Here is a 17,604-nt window from a genome sequence, read left to right as displayed (position 1 = left end):
CTTTTTACTTTCATCTTTTCTATTACCTTATGTTTTTAGATGTTTTGCTCATAAACAACCTATAGTTGGTTTTATTTTTATAGAATGTTTCTTTTACCTGAAATATTCAGATCATTTACATTTAAAGTAATTACATATATATTCGAGTTTAATTCTACCATCTTTATGCTTTATTTTTGTCTTGATTATTCTATTTCTTTTTCTCTCCTTTCTTGTCTTCTTTTGGATTGATTATTTTTCATTATTTAATTTTCAAGGACTATTTCAGATGTATGCCGGAGCTGGCTCACAATGGCTCAGGAGAGCCATTTCTTTCCAATTCCATGTTCATTAACCTCTTTTTGGTAGCTTGAAATTGGCCAGGGTGGGCGCATTTACACGATAGAAAGAGTTTTTGTCCTGTGAAGAGCTGATGGTTAAACATTTACCAGCACACCAATTATCATTACTTTCTCTTCCTGGATAATACAAAGGTCTTCCTCCACAGTTATATGCTATTCTTGTCATACATTTTAATTCTGTACTAAATATCATGTATTTGCCATTTTTCTTAAGTTTCTGTGGGATAGTTTTTATTACCAACATATTGTTAAGATTGGTTCTTATATATGTTCTTGTCCATAGGTTAATACAAAGGTCTTCCTCCACAGTTATATGTTCTTGGTTATTAGTGTTGTGTCTAACATTTTATTTTTTAAATTGTGTAGGCATAATTTTAGACCTAAAATGATGGTATCTTTGCTCAGACAAGATTTTTGTTTTTATTTTGCCAGGTGCCTGAATATGTCAGCAGTCTGGGGTCACCTTAACCTAATTTTAAGATTTTTGAGATTTTTCTGGGCCATCCAGATAACTCAAAGCTGGGCTCCAGTCCTTGGAAAGAATGTTCATCTTTTGATTCACCCCTACGCCTAGTGTCCTAACCCAAAGCACAGGCATGATGGTTAATTTTATTTGTCACTTGATTGAGCCACAGGATGCCCAGATATTTGGTCAAACATTATTCTGGGTGTTTCTGTGAGGGAATTTTTGGATGAGACTGATGTTTTAATCAGTAGGTTGAATAAAGCAATTGCTCTCCATAGTGTGGATGGCCCTCATTCAATCAGTTGAAGACCTGAATAGAACAGAAGGCTGACGTCCCCCAAGTAAAAGAGAATTCCTCCTGCCTGACAGCCTTTGAACACTGGCTCTTTCTGGTTCTACAGCAGCTTCTGGCCTTCAGACTTGAACTGGGACATCAGGTCTGCAGATTTTTTACTTGCCAGCCTTCATAATCATGTGAGTCAATTCTTTACAATTAATCTCTTTATATCTATATGTACAGCTATCTGTATATCTATATCTGTATCTCTGTATCTCTGTTTCTATATGTCTATATATATCTGTTTACATTTATATATCTATATCTATCTAATTTCCTCTTGGTTCTGTTTCTCTGAATAATCCTAATTTGTACAACAGACATTTACCAGGACCCTCGTCCTTGGAGGACCCTGGACTCCAACTTTTGTCTCTGTAGTCTCTGTATGTAGGCTGTTAAAAGTACTCCTCAGGCTCTCAATCACCTGTTCTGGAATCAGCAAATATCCCTTGGGGGTAAAGCAGTCCTAAAAAGCTGGGTTTACTTTCTGATGTTCTCTTTTTTCTTGGATATTGGCCTGGTATTTACTACCTTATTAGCTCTCTCTTATCTTTGAATAGATATGTTTTGTGCATTTTGTCTACTTTTCTAGTTATTATTAGTGGGAGAGTTGTCTGTCACCCTTGTCCTCTATTACCAGAATCATTGGTAAGTAACCATTTAAAAAATTTACTGTGTTTATCTATTTTATTTTGCTAAATCTTATTGCATCAATTATGTATCTCTAACACATTATTACAGTGTTTATTTGCTTTGTAGTACATGTTTGTTGCGGGTTAAAGGGAATATTTAATTTTCATATAATATAGTCAAATCTCGTGTACTGTGCACAGATGTAATCATTATGGAGTTCATTAAGTGTTAAATAACTAGGTAATTAGTGTTTAAAATGTTCATATCATACAGAAGTATCTGGAAAATTGTTTTATAGGTGTTTAAGAGGATTTTAGTGATATTTAGAGACATTGGAGTTTTTCGACAGGTGGTGAATGCATTCTTATTTTCTCATTTAAAACAACATAATATAGGCTCCTTGAGTCTTAGAATTGTCTTCAGAAATGGATTACCCTGGATGATTCTAGTTCTAATTGTAGCATATACCATTTGGCATACCTTTGATTTGGTGTGCTTATACACACACACACACACACACACACACACACCCTCATTTACATGTATATGTATCTTTGAAGAGCACGGATCTTCTCTTACATAACCATAACACAATGATCAAATTTAGGACATTTAGCATTAATTTAATATTATTATTAACTATAATAATAATTATAAAACTTAATTATATAACACATAATTATAAGTTCATTATAAGTTCATATTAAAATTTCACTGGTTGTTCTAATAATGTCCTGTTTAGCTGTTTTTTTCTTCATCCCAGAGCCAATCCAAGACCATTTGTTGCATTTAGTTGTCATGCTGCTTTAGTCTAATCTGAAACAGTTCCTCAGTCTTTTCTTTTCTTTGACTTTCACAAATTGACAGTCTTAAAGAGCTCACACCAATTATTTTATAGGATATTCTTCAATTAAGGTGGACACAACCTTAACTGAGTGATTAACGTTAACATCACAAATAGTGGCACAAATCGACATTATACAGTGGGTCCAAAACGCATAACTTGAATCGAATCATGATGAATCTCCCTTGCCCTCTGAATAAAGTCCATGCTCCATAACAAGTCATTAAGGTCTCTCTTGCTCTGTCACCTTTGTCTCTCACCATGTGTAACGCAAGAGCTCCAGGCCAGGACCTGCAGCTGGGATATTCCAGAAAAACCACCAGGGAGGACCAGAAGGGTGTGACATGTCATTTATTACTCATGGGACAGGGAAGCTTTAGTAGCGGCTGGTCAGAGCTGCAGGAAAAGGCACTCGGCCAAAGGCAAGCAATGTTTTCATCTACACAAGCAGGGGGAGGGATAATCTCACTGGGAGAACAGCCGCTTTCACAGGGGAATGGGAGCAAGATGTGCTTGCTGCTTGGTTACAGGAGCAGATAACGTCTAAGGGAGCAGCAGAAAACATCCTTGGGAGCAGGCACTTCTGAAAGCTTTTCATAAACTGCCTTCCCTGGCTGCTGGCCGGGCAGCCAACAGTCTTCTGTGTATGTGGAGGGGCTATATTCTGAATTAACCTCACACCATGTCTTCTTTGTGTACTCTGGCTATCCACATACTGCTTTTCCCACCTTGATTTCCTCACTTTTGTTCAAGTGGCTCTTGGGGAAGCTGGGCCCTTCCCTAGTCCAGGGAATGGACCACAATTGGTCCATGTCTTATGTGGCAACCCTGTTACCACTTGCTGCTAATTGGTTTACAGATGGGTTTGTGGTCTCCTAGGAAGTTTCTAGGAAAAAATATGCTCGCTGATGAAAAGGATTGCGAGGACGTCTTTATCTTCTTTTCTGTCTTGAATGTGGTTGTGGGAAGATATGATGGTTGAAAGTGTGGCAACTGTTTTGACAGACCTGAGGGTAAAGCATTGTGGAAAGGTGGAGACCTGGGTACCTCACATTGTACTAATTCTGAAACCATCTGTAACTGCAGGGGTTGGTGTGTAAAATCATTAAATGTCTCTGTTGCTTGTGCCACTGTTGGCTCATGTGTTGCTTCTTGCCACTAAGCACACTCTTAGTTGGTCCTTCCTACCCCCACCTTCCATTCTGGCATGTTCCCCCTTACTTTTTGTCTAACTCCTACTCATCTTTAGGCTTCAGCAAGACATGATTTCCTCTGTAACACCTTCCTTTATCTTCTAAGACAGGACCAAGTGCCTCTCCTTTAGCATCCTGTACCTACCCCCATAGTAGCCTTCCTAATCCCTAAACCTAAGTCTCATAATACAGTTTTCCCCTTGGTCTAGATGTCTGGTTACTATTTGGTGCCTATATGTAAAAGTTGGTTTTTTAAATGTCTGCAGAGAAAAGTTTTATGGGGTCACTGCTCCAAAGCCACAGGAAACATTTTTTCATTAGCCTAAGCCAAGGTTCAGGAAGTAGAGGAAAGAACAGTCCCTTATAATAGCCAGCAGGTTCTCTTCTAGTCTTGTGATTCTACCACAATTTGGGGTTGGCCTTTTCACAACAGATCTCCAGTCCCAATTCCTAATAGCTCGTGGGTGGAAAGGTTAGGGGTCTTTGTGAGGATATGAGGATATTTGGAAACACTTAAAGGTTTGCTCCATGGGGAAGACCGGGAACCTATTGGCTTCCCTACAAGGACCAGGATTGGTTCATATGTGAAAGGAGGAGGAAGATAATTGGTGTTTTAAAATGTACCTGGGGTTTGTTTTGATCAGGTATGGTAAGACACACAGACATGGAAATGATTGTCATGAAGGAAGAAGTTTATATACTCAAAAGATGTTATCTCTAGAAGCAGGAGGCATAACATGACATGCCACTCAGGGCCACAGGGGGCAGTACAGGGTTGGTCAGGAGACAGAAGGAGTTGAGGGGAAAGCATAGGCATGAACCTTTATTGTGATTTCCATTGTAAGGAGTAGAGAAGGCAGGGTAATCAGGTTTAGGATTGGCTAGTTTGAATAACTGTCATGGGGTATAGGGACTGTCCCTAGTTGTCTGTCCGGTACCTGGCTTTAGGTGAATAGGGCAGGGTTATATTGCCTCCTAGAGCTAGATGGGATCCAGATTAGTTACTCTGTGTATGAAAGCTGTTTGCTATCTCTAAGAATTGGCTATCCCTGGGAGAAGCAGTGTTCCTGCAGTCAGGGAGGTTCCAGATGCCAGAGCACCAAGAATACAGAAAATAAGAAAATATCACTGATTATATATATATACAGTCAGTGATACAAAATTTAGCAGCCTTGAAAGCTAGCCCAAAACATTTAGCAAAACCATTTAAATTGTCTTTGCTCCATTTACTTTGTAGAACATGATACCAGAACATAATTTCAATGATCATAGATATCAACTAATGTTATTATTTTGCAAAGCTATAGATTATATCATTTTAGACCTTCAGGCTATTCTGAAATTACATGTCCTTAGGCAAAAACAGCATGTGTGACTAAATGAGGATTTGTAGCTCTGCCATTAACTGAATGGTCTTGGGCAAGTCAGTGAGCTGTCTACAAACCTCCCACCCCAACCCCATTACCGCAAACTGAGGAGTTGCTCTGGAATTCTGAGTTTGGGGAGACTACAGGATGGACTGTCCTCCAAGAAACAATGATGAAGTCTTAAACCTCATGGAATGCCCCTTGCATTTCTCTAGCAAGAGATCAAGTGTTGAAGTCCTTACAGAATGCTAGAAGAAACTTGGCAAGAGTCCAGGTGTCATGCATAATAGTCTCTGTGCCAAGTTATCTTGTTTAAAGATGCCTATGAGGCAGATGTTGTTATTATTCTTCTTTTAATAGTTAAGTTAAATTGCTCAAGATCATATTGCTGGGAAAGTGGTATATGTGTCTGACTTTAAAGAGTAAGAATTAGACTTATTTTACGTAGTTATAAAGGTGAATACTAGATCAAAATAAGGGCAAAATATAGGGAGACATATTCTGGTTCAATATTAGGTGAGACTTTTGAACCAGATTTGTCAGTCAAAACTGCCATGGGCTGCCTTTTTTTATTGGAAGGGTTCAGGTTCAAGTTGGATTACCATTTTTTCAGGGATGTTGTGGAGGGGAATCTCAAATTGGCTGAGAGTGGGAGTAGACACCCTCTGAATGTCCCTTTGAGCCCTGAAATTCTAATATAAATCTAAGATTCTGGGATTTGGCATCTCCCAGGAAATTCACACAGCAGTTGGAGACCCTACCACTAGAGGGCAGTGTCTTCACATTTGGTCCGTTTGCACAGAAGGAACCAAACTTCGTTCTCTCTGGAGCTGCCTAGAGAGAGCCAAGTTTAAAACCATCACAGGGTAATATGGGCCCTTGTGAAAATGGAGAAGGAGCCACCAACAGAGTATTACTGTCCCTTCCACTATCAGCCTAAACAATGGTTTCTGTCTGCCAATAGACTGGAGAGTGGTCAGGGTGCTCATAGTCAAACAGAAGACACCATTTCCAGAGAGCTGAGGAAAAGTGTGTTCTGAGGGCTGTGAACTGGCAAGGAGCCCTCACAGTGCTGCTCCCTCCGCCCCTGCACTCCAAAGACTAGGAAAATGAGGAGGGGAACAGGGTCGAGGAGTGTTAGGAGGTGACAGTGGAAACCCTGCCACACTTGTAAAAGTTGAATGACTCAGGAATATTTAGCCTGGAGAAGAGAAAACTGTCTTCCATTAAGGTGGTTCTGCAGGGTCCCGGGTGTCAAAACCAGGGTTAGCAAATGGGTACCACCAGGGGGCAAGTCTCAGCTTGATTTAAGGAAGAACTTTTGGCAATGTCAGGAAGGATGACCTTGGGAGGCAACTCATTCTCCATCATTCATTTACTCCACACATACTAACCCTCTGCCTACTTCAGGCCTGTCACCTTCTAGTTGCCGAGGATACAGCAGTGAGTAAAATATACAAAACTGCCCGTCCTCATGGAGCTGACCTCCTGTGTTGGAACGTTCTGGGAGATGCTGAGGGGGATTACTCAGAGGCCTCATGGGTCGGTTGTTAGCCTGGATGGATCTTAACATCCCTTCAGGGGATTTCATAACTTCTTGAGCTTTATGAAACCTAGATTGTCTTTATAGCACTGGTATACTCTTTCAAAATTTGCAAAGAACTTTGCCAAGACTGCATAGTTTTCATGGTTTCCAATAAAAAGCCTGTGAATTAGGATATAGGGACATAGTAGCACTCTGGTGTATTGTAAAAATTGCCTTTGAATTTGGAATTCTTAGAAAAATAAAATTCTTCACTTAAAAATAATCTCCAGTCAGTGTATTTTTCATTTTTTTTTTAATTTAAGCTGCATAGGGACAAGGCATTAAAATGTCCACATGAGAAATAATTTCTAGAGCACAACCAGGTCACACAGACATTACATATTCCGTCCTTGACATGAACATGTAGGATCTCAACTAAAACAGACCCACTGCTACTGTTATCCAAGTGCTTACACAGCTTGATACAGTCTCAGGGAAGCCATGCTAATTTTAATTCCTCTAATGGTTGGATATTTACATTCCCAAACCCATTACCCCCACAGCTATCTTTATTCTTTAGCACCTGTCTCTTTCTGGCTTGCACTTTTCTTTGCATAGTAAACATTCTCAGGATGGATCCAGTTTTCCATTTTCACATATTTTTCTTCTCAGTGGTATGCTGTTGAGATCTGTGTCATCCTACAAGGTAAGAGAGAGAGGATGAGAAAATCCTTGTGGGCCAGATCTGGGAGTTCTGTTACCTCTGCTCTCTTCTTGCTAGAGAGATAGCACTTGGAGATGCTTGGGCTGCTTCTACACAGGCTTCCTTCCTTGTAAGGACACTATTGGGTCATACCTGGATCATTCTGTGTGAGGTTGTGAGGATTTAAAGAAACTTTCTTTAGGTTTGGCTTGCCCAAGTAGGCCTGAATTCTACTCAGGCTATTGAGAGGGTGCGATCCCCTGGGATGCAGTGCCAAGAGTCTTGTTTTGCCGTTGTGATATATCTTCTCAAGAAAGAAAAGCTGCTGCTCATCACATCCCACAAATGGATTTTTTAAATTAGCAAGATTTCCTTATAGAGATTATGGAATACTTATACCCAACAGGGCTCTTCACAGCCTCACCCATGCCTATCCTGCTAGCTTCATCTTCCACCCTGTCCATCACTCTCTCCCTATCCTGAGCCCCTCTCCTCCTGTCACGCTGCACTCTTGTGTGAATCCCACCTCCGCACTTTTGCATGTGTTGGGCCTTCTATCTGGAATTCCCTTTTTCCCTTCTCTACCTGGTGAGGGATCAGTTTTATTTATTCTTTTTACTTTCCATTATTTTAATTACTATCAGAAACTAATACTTTTATAAAATATACTGATCATGTCAATTGCTAGAAACATTTCAAAAAACTACCTCTCAATTTCTATACTTCTGTTATCTTGGGCAGGTAAAAAAAATCAGTGCCACTGATTGAGTGGCACTGCTCTGGACTCTTGTATAAGGTCACATCCTCTGTGGAGCTACTCCACCCATCCACCTTAGGTTGAGCCAGTTGCTCCTTCCCTGTGATTCCCTCCCATGAGATCCAAACACTGTATCATAGAACATTTGCTCATAGCCTTGTGGTGATTGATGTGTGCATCTACCTCTCCACTGGATTCTGAACTCCCCAAGGAAGGATGTTTCTTCTTATTCATTTCTGTATCCCAGAATACAGGTCTAGCCCATATTCAGAGCTTCATTGATATTTGTAAGACTGAATATAATGCCGTTTTGGAAAACTAAACTCTGTGGGTTCTTGACTCAGTGCTGACCTGTGTACTAGTTTGCTCAGGACATCTCATGGCTACTGCTGGTATATCTGGCTCTGTGACCAACAAGGGGAAATGAGATAAGAGAGTGAGGATGGATCAAGACATGGAGAACAGACCCAGGGGCCCCAGCCCTTGTAACCTCTGTCCTTGGCAGGACTGCAGCCCAGTGGTGTGGAGAGAGAGCAATTGAACCAGGCCAGCAGACCTCAGGAATAAACAGTCACCAAACCAGGGCAGGGGATTTGCTTTACAAGGTATCTAATCCTAGAGGCTAAGACTCAGCCGGTAGAAGGAGCTGAAACACCCGCTGAGTCTGGGTAGTACAGGAAGCTTCATGGGTAACCTCTGACAAGGTGAGAGCATAACAGAAGGGACTCTTCAGGTTTTTGCTCTGAAAAGAGATGGTTACACATTAATCATAGGACTCATCCAGAGGCAAGCCTCTAGTTTCCTTAACTTCCTGAGCTAACCATTATTTAAGAGTTAGAGATTTAAGACAAAGATTCTGTGTCCTATTTTTTGTTTCTTCCCTAAGGAAATGGTAAGAAAAGGCTCAGCTTGAATTCAGATGTTAACAGGATTATCACTTTTGGCTAAAACTTCAATTGAACCAGTCCTGAGAGATAGCTATAAATGAGTAGGGAACCTTATTCTCATTGAGGGTTGATTCAATCAGATGTTTGAATATGAGGCCAGAAAAAAATTCCCAGAATCCATAGAAGTTGAACATTGGCACATTAGTGCCAAGGTTTCAGCCTCCTGCCCCTCCCAGCCTAACCAAGTCCTTGATCTTGAGTTGTTCTGATTAATCCTAAATGGAGACCAACTTTTTCAATCTTCATAGTAACTAAGACATAGCATGGTGTTTGGATAACCATAGGCAAGTCACTGAATTTCTCTGAGCTTATTTTTCTCACTTGACAGGGAGATTTATACCTACCTCATAGGATAAATAAATAGAGAAAAACATACCATGTGCCTGGCTCTTGTCAAAGTAGGAGAAACCTCTGTTCCCTGGCTCCATGATTCTATCATGATTTCTGCTATAGCATTGATTCTCAAACTTGATCATACATCTGAATTACCTGGAGGGCTGATTGGACCACAGATGCTGGGCCCACCCAGAGCTTCTAATTCAGTAGGTCCGGAGTGAAGCCTAAGAATTTGTATTTCTAACTTCTCAGGTGATGCTGATTTTGCTGTTGGTCCAAAGGATCACGTTTCAAGGACCACTGCTATAGATTAATGTTCTTTGCCTCTCTTCTCACCTTTCCCTTGGTCCTCTCATAGGAAGAGGAATAATTTGTACTATGTTTGGAAGAAGGAACCAGGAAGGCAGGGATAAAGCCCATCTACCTGCAGAGTTGATAAGTTCTGGTCATTCCTCCCCTTCAAATAGGGGCTCCTCCCCAGAAAGCAGGGCTGTGGTTGTTCAGGTATCTTTAATTCTGGGGTGAAGTACAAGGGTGCCCATAATGGATACCCATTGAATTCTCAACCTAGAATCATAGAATAATAAAACTATCATTTCGATTTTTATATATTTGTCTCCTGTGTTCTTTTTAATTGATTCCGAATTAAGGAAAACAAGAAAGAACTATTTTAAATTGTCTCTTTAAAATCCCATCTTCCCTCAGTGCTCAAGAAATGGTAGCTGTGATTATTATTTCCTTAATATTAGACATCTAAATTCAACTGGTATTGATGAAATCCTTAGGAATAATGATATTGTGTGGGATGTGGAAGATGAATACACACTGCCTATAAGCTTGCAAATGTCCCTTTGGTTCTTCAGTGAAAACAAGCATGTACTTAGCACCTATCTGTCAGGCCTAGTGTCAAGTGGCGTTAGATATGGAACTTGCCTTTGACAAGCTTCCATTCAGATGGAGAAGCATCATGACCGCCAATACCTGATATAGGTGGACAGCACCACACCTGAGAGCTTTGAGAATCTAGAGAGAGTATTGCAACTGAAGGGATGTGGGAAGCTTTGGGTTCCCATTGTATGAGATCAGGGCATGGTGTAGAAGCATAGAAGTCAGAAGGAGCAAAGCAGGAACAGGGAAGGTGAACTTGGAGCATGGCAATAAAGAGGAATCCACATGTACCAGAATCTACACCACACCTACCTGGGCTGGGACACAGAGAACCTCACTCCTCAGAAAGAGTTTTGGAGGAGCCTGTCTTGGACACTTGAATGATCTCCACAGAGGTGATGCCTTTGCCAGCCACACGGTGTCTGGTGCGCAGCTTGTTCAGGGCAGTTTCTGCCATGCCGGCCCGCTCCTCAGCATCATCCAGCTCATGGACTGTCTTCCTGTAGCGAGCCAAGGTCTGGTTGGCTTGCTCCTCCTGCAATAAAGGCACAGTGGAGAGTGGAGTGTGAACCTGGCTTGGTCTGGTTAATTGTGCTTTGTTATCAGTTCTGCATGGACACCTAAGAGTGCAATTGTCTTATAAGGCTTGTTAAAAAATACAGCAGTCCTGGGTCGAGGCATTCTCCAACTCACCACAGACAACTACCTCAACACTTTTAGCTGATTGTTTTTGGCCTTCACATCTTTATTTCTAAATAAAATGTGTTTTATTATTGCTTCTATAATTTGTGGCTTTAGGCATTAGTTATTGGTGACCCTCTATGGAAGATGTGGATTTAGCGCTTCCCTTAACCGCCACCACACATTTTCCATCCCCTCGTCTTCCTAGAAGAGTTGCAGTGTTGTTTGTTTAGACCATATTTACTGTATGCTTGTCGAGCCTTTTAGGAAGGGCATTGGGTGCATGGATGGCTGATGGATTCAATGTAGTGGCCCCAGAACTGCCAGCAAATGATAGCAGAGTCAAATATCTATGTCCTGGGTGGTGGTGGTGGTAGGTGGATGTATCGTGTAGTGTTGAGTCTTGATCCCACCATTTGCTAACCATTCGACTTTGACTTTAACATTTACTAACATAACATAGATGCCCCACTCTGGACTGTTTCCTCACCTGTGTAATGGACTAAGAATATCAGCTTTCCTGCCTTGTGTTGGGAGGATAAAACAAGGGTGGGTCCTTGTATTTGACAGTATGACTAGGAGGGAGAGTTTATCCTGGCAGAGGCCACTGGGGCAGTGGAAGCAGGATAGAGGCAGCTAAGACCTTCCCCAGTTTTAGAGCACACCCTGCAGTGGATGCTTTAGTTAGCAGGGGTGTTCTTAGAGCATACTTTTGTTTTTCATACATTCTATCGACAGTGTGTAGTATCCAGTCCACTTTCTACAGATAGCAAGGATGAAGTGCCATGGACACGAGGCTCATGGGAGTTGTCTTTTGGCCAATACTTGATTCCTTCCCTGTAGTTAATTCTAACCAAGACTTGAGACCTGCGTTGGGAAAGGTGGGAGAATTAGGGATGCATGGCGAGTACCTACCGCCTCTTCGATTTGCCGCTTATAGACCTTCATCTTGTTCTGCAGCTTCTCTACCAGTTCCTGCATGCGCTGGTTGGTCTTGTGGTCCTCCTCTGTCTGGAAGAACAGCTCTTTGAGGCGGCGCTCATTCTTCCGCAGCGTCTTGACCGTCTCCACGTGCCGTTTCTGCTCGCCGTCCAGCTCTGTCTCTAGTTCCTTGATCTGAGGAAGGAAGAGAGGAATACAACTGAGAGAATGTATGTTTTTGAACTTCAGAACTCAGTGGCCTTGGGTATGGGTGTAATGGCTACAGTGTCCACCTCCTACCCAAAGGTGAGCAGGTGAGCCCTGGACAGGAGGGTCAGGCAGGCTCTGCTTTTCACAGGCCCTGCTGTGGTTGTCAGGTGGTCACTTTCCCTGAGACTCAAGTTTCTTCCTCTGGGAAATGGGGGAGGCAGAGGTCAGATAAGGTGACCGAAATTGGGCCCTTCCAGCTCTGACATTCCATGAGATAAAGACTAAGGCTTGTTTTAAATCAGTAATAAGAAAGGAATAATGTTGGAAACCAAGACTAGGAACAAAGACAAAGGAAGAATATTGGCAACTGCTCTGCTTGGGGGCTGAGGACATTTCGGGGGAAAGATGACAGGGAGAGGAGGAGGAGAGGAGGACTTTGTATAAATAAATTAGAGCTGTAGTCTAATTTTCTTTCCTGGCACTGGAATAACCCAATTCCCTATCAAATGCTGGGCATGTTTTTTGGGAAAAAACTCTCCCACTCCCTCCCCTGGCCTTGCCATAGCTTTGCTTTCTCTCCTGTCTCAGCTCGATGTTGCCCTCACCCTGGTTTCCAGCTTCATGATCATGCGCTTCCCTCCCTTCAGAGCCAGCTGCTCGGCCTCCTCCATCTTGGCCTGCAAGTCTTTGATGGTGATCTCGTAGTTCTTCTTGATCTTCTCCAGGTGCATGCAGTGGTCCTGCTCTTGCCGGAGTTCTTCCGCCATGCGGGCAGCCTGCGGGAGGCGAAGAGAACATGAGCTAGAGCTGGGTCCCCATCCAGGCTCAGAGTGCATTTGAGAGATGAGGGATGGTGTCTCCAAGTCTCTGAGAAACCAAATGGTTGATGCAAGGAACTAGCTGACAGGAGCTGGGGTTTTATGGAAGGAGCTTCACGCTCCCATGTCCCTCAAATGAAAGGGGAGGAGGCAGGCTCCTGTGCTTACTACCAGTCCTCCCAGTCCTGTGGACTCTGCCAGGCTGGTGATCTCTAGCCAAACTCTTTGCTATTCCCTCCAAGAGGGGCACAGCACCGAGGGTGGGAAAAGCATAGATCTGGAGTAGGAAGATGGTCTGCTTCCTATGTAACCTTCGGCAAGTCATTCTACCCACTCATTCTTATATTCATTCCACAGATATTCATGGAGGGCCTACTGTGTGCTGATTATAGGTCTATGCACCAAATAAGGACACAGCACCAAATAAGACCAACAATGTTCCTGAGCTCCTGGCATTTCAATCAAGTGTGGGGAGCCTGACAAGAAAATATGCATTTCCTTAGCCCTAAAGTGGGATACATAGTATCCACCACTAAGGTCGGTCAGTGTGAGCACCCAAAGGAATACTGGGGTGAAAACACTTGGTGGCACATCTTGGCAACATCCACCCCTGAGCCCTTGGGCACAGCATCCGTCTTCCTTTCAGGAACCCTCTCCTCAAGGCTGGTTTGATACTCCTCCTTGCCAAAAAGTCTGCTCAGATGAACCCAAGTCGATGGCACCTTTGCTATATGTTTCCAGGCCACATGCTCTAAATCTCTCACACGATCGTCTGTAGCTTGTCGGTATTCCTTACTTTCATGTGTTTGGCTTTTCAGAAAAGTCTCTGGACTCCTTAGAGCGGGACCACATCTCCACTGGTAGGGTCTCATGACTCCATAGTGACTCATGAGGGGAGAGAATGGCCTTTCCTGCCTATGGTAGCCTGGTCCTCACAGGCAGCCTGGGCTAGGGTGCCCAGGCCTCCTCCCACCAGCAGCAGGCAGTGCACACACTTACATCAGTCATGGCTTTCTTGGCCCTTTCATCAGCTGAGCGGAACTCACTGATGAGCTCCTCGTGCTCGTTGGAGATGCGCTGGACATCTGACTCCAGTTTGCGTTTGACCACCAGGAGGCTTTGGTTCTGGAGGAGGAAATGACATCACTGTGAGCCGGGAGTCTGCACAGCCCTTCTGTGTCCAGGAAAGAAAACGATCCTCTCCCAGACATGCCTGCCCAACTCCCAACAGGAAATGGCCCTAGCCCCTTGCTCAGGGTGAGGGTTTCACCCCTATATTCTCTGGGTTTTAGAGTAGAACTTGCATCATGAGCAGCCCAGGAATAACATAATTTAGGCCTGGGGAGGATGATAGCTCTAGAACAATCCTGAACTCAGAGCTGGGAAAACCCAGGTCCAAAATTGGGTACTTTCACCTATGTGGATAAATTCCTTACCTCTTGGCTTTGGTCTCTTTATCTTTAAATGAGATTGTAATTCCTACACGTCCCATGCACATTTTTTCTTTTGGTGTATTCATTCACATGAGATGATGAGTAAGGGGGGATTAAGCCATGCTGGTAAAGGCCTGCACTGTGAGTAGTAAGCAGTACTAATGTTTCCACTAGTAGCAGACAGGGTGCCCCAATGCTGACCATGGACAATCCACTCAACTCTCTGGGCCACAGTTTTTCATTTGTAAAATAAATGTCAGACTTTGGAAAACTCTAGATCCCTTCCAGTTCTAAAGTTCTAGCCTAAGCTACAGGGGTCCTTAAAATTGGGCTAAATCATGAGAATCTTCTGAGGAGTCTCTAAAAGTTTAGATTTCTGGGATCCCACCATAGATCCACTGGATTAGAATCCTCAGGGAGAGTTTAGGAGTCTATCTTTAAAAGCGCCGCATGTAGTTAACACATTGCACTGAAAAATGGCTAAGATGGTACATTTTGTATTATGGGTTTTTTTTCCCCCACTACAAATAAAAGCTCTGCAGGTGATTTCTGAGAAATTGACAAGTGGGGGCACTAGCTGCCTCTGACTTTTGAGGGGATCCCACAAGGTTTGGGCATCATCCTGGGCTTACCCCTGTGCCCTGAGTGTGAGACCACATAGCGCCCCCCAGAGAGCCACCATCCTACCTGGATGTTGATCTCATTGTGCCGCTCTGTGATCTCCACCACCTCCTGCTCCAGCAACTTTCGGGAGCGCTCGCTGCCCTCCAGGGCCGAGCGTACCTCCTCCAGCTCTGTCTGCAGCAAACTCAGGCGCCGCTCCTGCAGATTGTACTGCTCCCGCAGCTCCTCGTGCTGCCTGGCGTCCTCATCCATTTGGACCTGCAGGTCCTAAGGTGCAAGAGGACAAGGCCTGAGGCCATCTCACGGGCCCTGGCGCAGCCTAGGACTGGCCAGGCCTGTGGGTGCTGTGACCTTCGCAGACTGGGCTCAGAAGGGAGATGGGGTGGGATTGGAGAGGTGGAGGCCACAGAGGAAGAGAGCGCGAGGTGTAGACCTGCCCTCAGGGAGTTCACAGTCTGGTTGAGGCCTAGTTGGGCCAGGGCCCAGGTGTCCAGAGGATTTGTCTGGTGGATAGTCAGCATGATGCCAAAGCTTTCCAATGACGGAGCACCTGATATTACAGTAGGGGCTTCTCAAAGAAGCCTTCCTCAATGGCCTTTGATGATTACATCCTCAGTGGCTAATTCCCATCTCCCTTTCTCTAGCTTGTCATTTCTCCGTAGTACTGATCACCATTTTAAATACCACAGTTTTATTTATTTGTTGCTTATTTTCTATCTGCAAGAATGTTTATTATTTTGTCTATTCTCATACCCCTAGTACCTAATACAGTGCCTGGGCAGAGCAGGTCTCCAATAAACACATGTAGAATTCATGAATCCATCTATGCATGCTATAAAGACCAGCCCAATGATGAAGAATAATAAAGGAGGACTTCGATTATATTTGTGTTTATTTCTTAAGGTGAGTGAGTGTTGGGTACATGGGTCTTTATATTCTTTATTTTTCTATGTCTGAAATAATTTATAATAAGTCAAAAATGATTTTAAAAATCAAGACAGGCCCAACTTCCTGTTTCCCTCCTTTTTTTCCTTATTCTTGCGTCCAGGATATGGACTTTGGTGGTTGAGGCCTCTCATTTATACAGTCTCCAAGTCTCCTGCTCCCTGGACTGCTAGCCACCCCATGTTCTCACTCTCATGCCTTTATCCTGGCTGAAAACATGCATGAAGTTAGCCCTCTGTGAGCTTGCAGGCTCAGGGTTGGCTTGCTTTGTGATTAGTTCTATCTCCTTCCAGATTGCTACCTTGATTTGCTGCTGCAGCCTTTTCAGTGTCTTTACAAGTTCACTGTTGTTCTTGTTGGCATGGTCCAGCTGGATTTCCATCTCATTCAGGTCAGTCTCCATTTTCTTCTTGAGCCGAAGTGCCTCTGCCCGGCCTTTGGCCTCTGCTTCCAGACTGGCCTGCAAAGACTCAATTGCCCGCTGGTGGTTCTTCCTGCAAGTCCAAGCAGAGAAGGCCTTGGCATACTGGACCCACTGACCTGTGCTAAACATCCCTAGATAAGAGGTCTCTGGACATCAACGTGAATGTGGCCACCATGTTGTGAAATTAAACTATTTTCCCTTAAAGCATTTAAGTGAGGGAGCATCATGCTTTGGGAAAAGAAATAGGTTAATGTTTACCACCTCGATTTTTTTTAACATACACAACAGCCCTGCAAGGAAACTGAGCCTCCACAATGATGAAAAATAGGCCAAAGGTCATCCATTTAGCCCAAAATGAAGTCAGGATTCAAACCCAGATTCTGAGGTCCCTGTTTTTTGTTACAAAATGTGAGTTTTGGCTATGCAGTTTATATATATATATAGCTCTCTTCAAAACAGCAGTCATTAATTGATTGTATTTAATATATATTAATCATATTTAATCAACATAATAAACATTTCCATAAAGCCCTCATATAAGCTGTATTAACCTCCTTTTATAGTAGGGGACCAGAGGAGGTAATTTAGATGTTCAAAAAACATTTGTTTCATTGAGGAAAATAAATGATTAGCATGTAAAGATCCTGTCACCTGCCCCACACTGTGTTCACCTCTGCTTCACCTCTGAACACCCACTATGTGCAGGCACCTTGAGATGTATTCAATTTCCAGATATAGGCAAGGGTATTGTGACATTCTCAAAAGTGAACAAAATTGGGATTTGCTTTGACTTAAAAATAAATACAGGCAAAAACTATAAAACATGTTGAAAAAAATTTAAAAAGATCTAAATAAATAGAAAGGTATTTATATTCATTGAGCAGGAGACAATACTGTTGGGCTGAGATTCAATGCAATGCAGTCACAAAGGACCACGTACTGTATGATTCCATTTATATGAAATGTCCAGAGTAGGCAAGTCTAAAGAAACAAAGTAGATTAGTGGTTGCCTAGAGCTGGGAGTGGTGGTGGTGGTAGTGGTGGGGAGAAATGGACATGACTGCTACAGGATATGGGGTTCCTTTGGAATTGATGAAAAGATTCCAAAATTGTAGTGGTTACGCAACTAAAAACCATTGAATTTTTTCCTTAATATGGGTAAATTGTATGGTATATGAATTATATCTTAATAAAGCTGTTGCAAACACACA

At 42.9% G+C, this 17,604-nt stretch overlaps 1 protein-coding gene and 1 long non-coding RNA gene across 13 annotated transcripts in view; one reads left to right on the top strand and one right to left on the bottom strand.

The window, feature by feature from the left end:
* LOC107195780 overlaps positions 1 to 17,604 on the top strand; it is a 30,266-nt gene that overhangs the window by 4,319 nt on the left and 8,343 nt on the right. For 6 of the 12 annotated variants that reach the window (XR_003046669.1, XR_003046668.1, XR_003046667.1 and 3 more), the window contains exons 2-6: positions 1,086 to 1,281; positions 11,979 to 12,245; positions 13,325 to 14,224; positions 15,784 to 15,927; positions 16,263 to 16,360. This is a non-coding gene — a long non-coding RNA (uncharacterized LOC107195780). Of the gene's footprint in view, positions 1 to 1,085; positions 1,282 to 11,978; positions 12,254 to 13,324; positions 14,225 to 15,783; positions 15,928 to 16,262; positions 16,361 to 17,604 lie in introns of all 12 variants that reach the window. The other 6 variants (XR_003046675.1, XR_003046672.1, XR_003046670.1 and 3 more) reach the window with 5 other exon arrangements.
* The window catches only part of LOC102896439 (myosin-16), a 61,201-nt gene continuing 46,035 nt past the window's right edge, over positions 2,439 to 17,604 (bottom strand). The window contains exons 37-42 of the mRNA XM_006913343.2: positions 16,271 to 16,463; positions 15,088 to 15,291; positions 13,967 to 14,092; positions 12,755 to 12,925; positions 11,934 to 12,134; positions 2,439 to 10,872 (exon numbers count right to left, since the gene is read on the bottom strand). Coding sequence (XP_006913405.1) covers positions 10,672 to 10,872; positions 11,934 to 12,134; positions 12,755 to 12,925; positions 13,967 to 14,092; positions 15,088 to 15,291; positions 16,271 to 16,463 — 1,096 coding nt within the window. The 3' untranslated portion in view covers positions 2,439 to 10,671. The remainder of the gene's footprint in view (positions 10,873 to 11,933; positions 12,135 to 12,754; positions 12,926 to 13,966; positions 14,093 to 15,087; positions 15,292 to 16,270; positions 16,464 to 17,604) is intronic.

This window comes from Pteropus alecto, unplaced genomic scaffold, assembly GCF_000325575.1.
Source record: "Pteropus alecto unplaced genomic scaffold, ASM32557v1 scaffold20, whole genome shotgun sequence".
In the NCBI taxonomy this organism is placed as follows: domain Eukaryota; kingdom Metazoa; phylum Chordata; class Mammalia; order Chiroptera; family Pteropodidae; genus Pteropus; species Pteropus alecto.
Note: the sequence above shows the minus strand (reverse complement) of the source record. Positions and strands in the feature narration are given on the sequence as shown.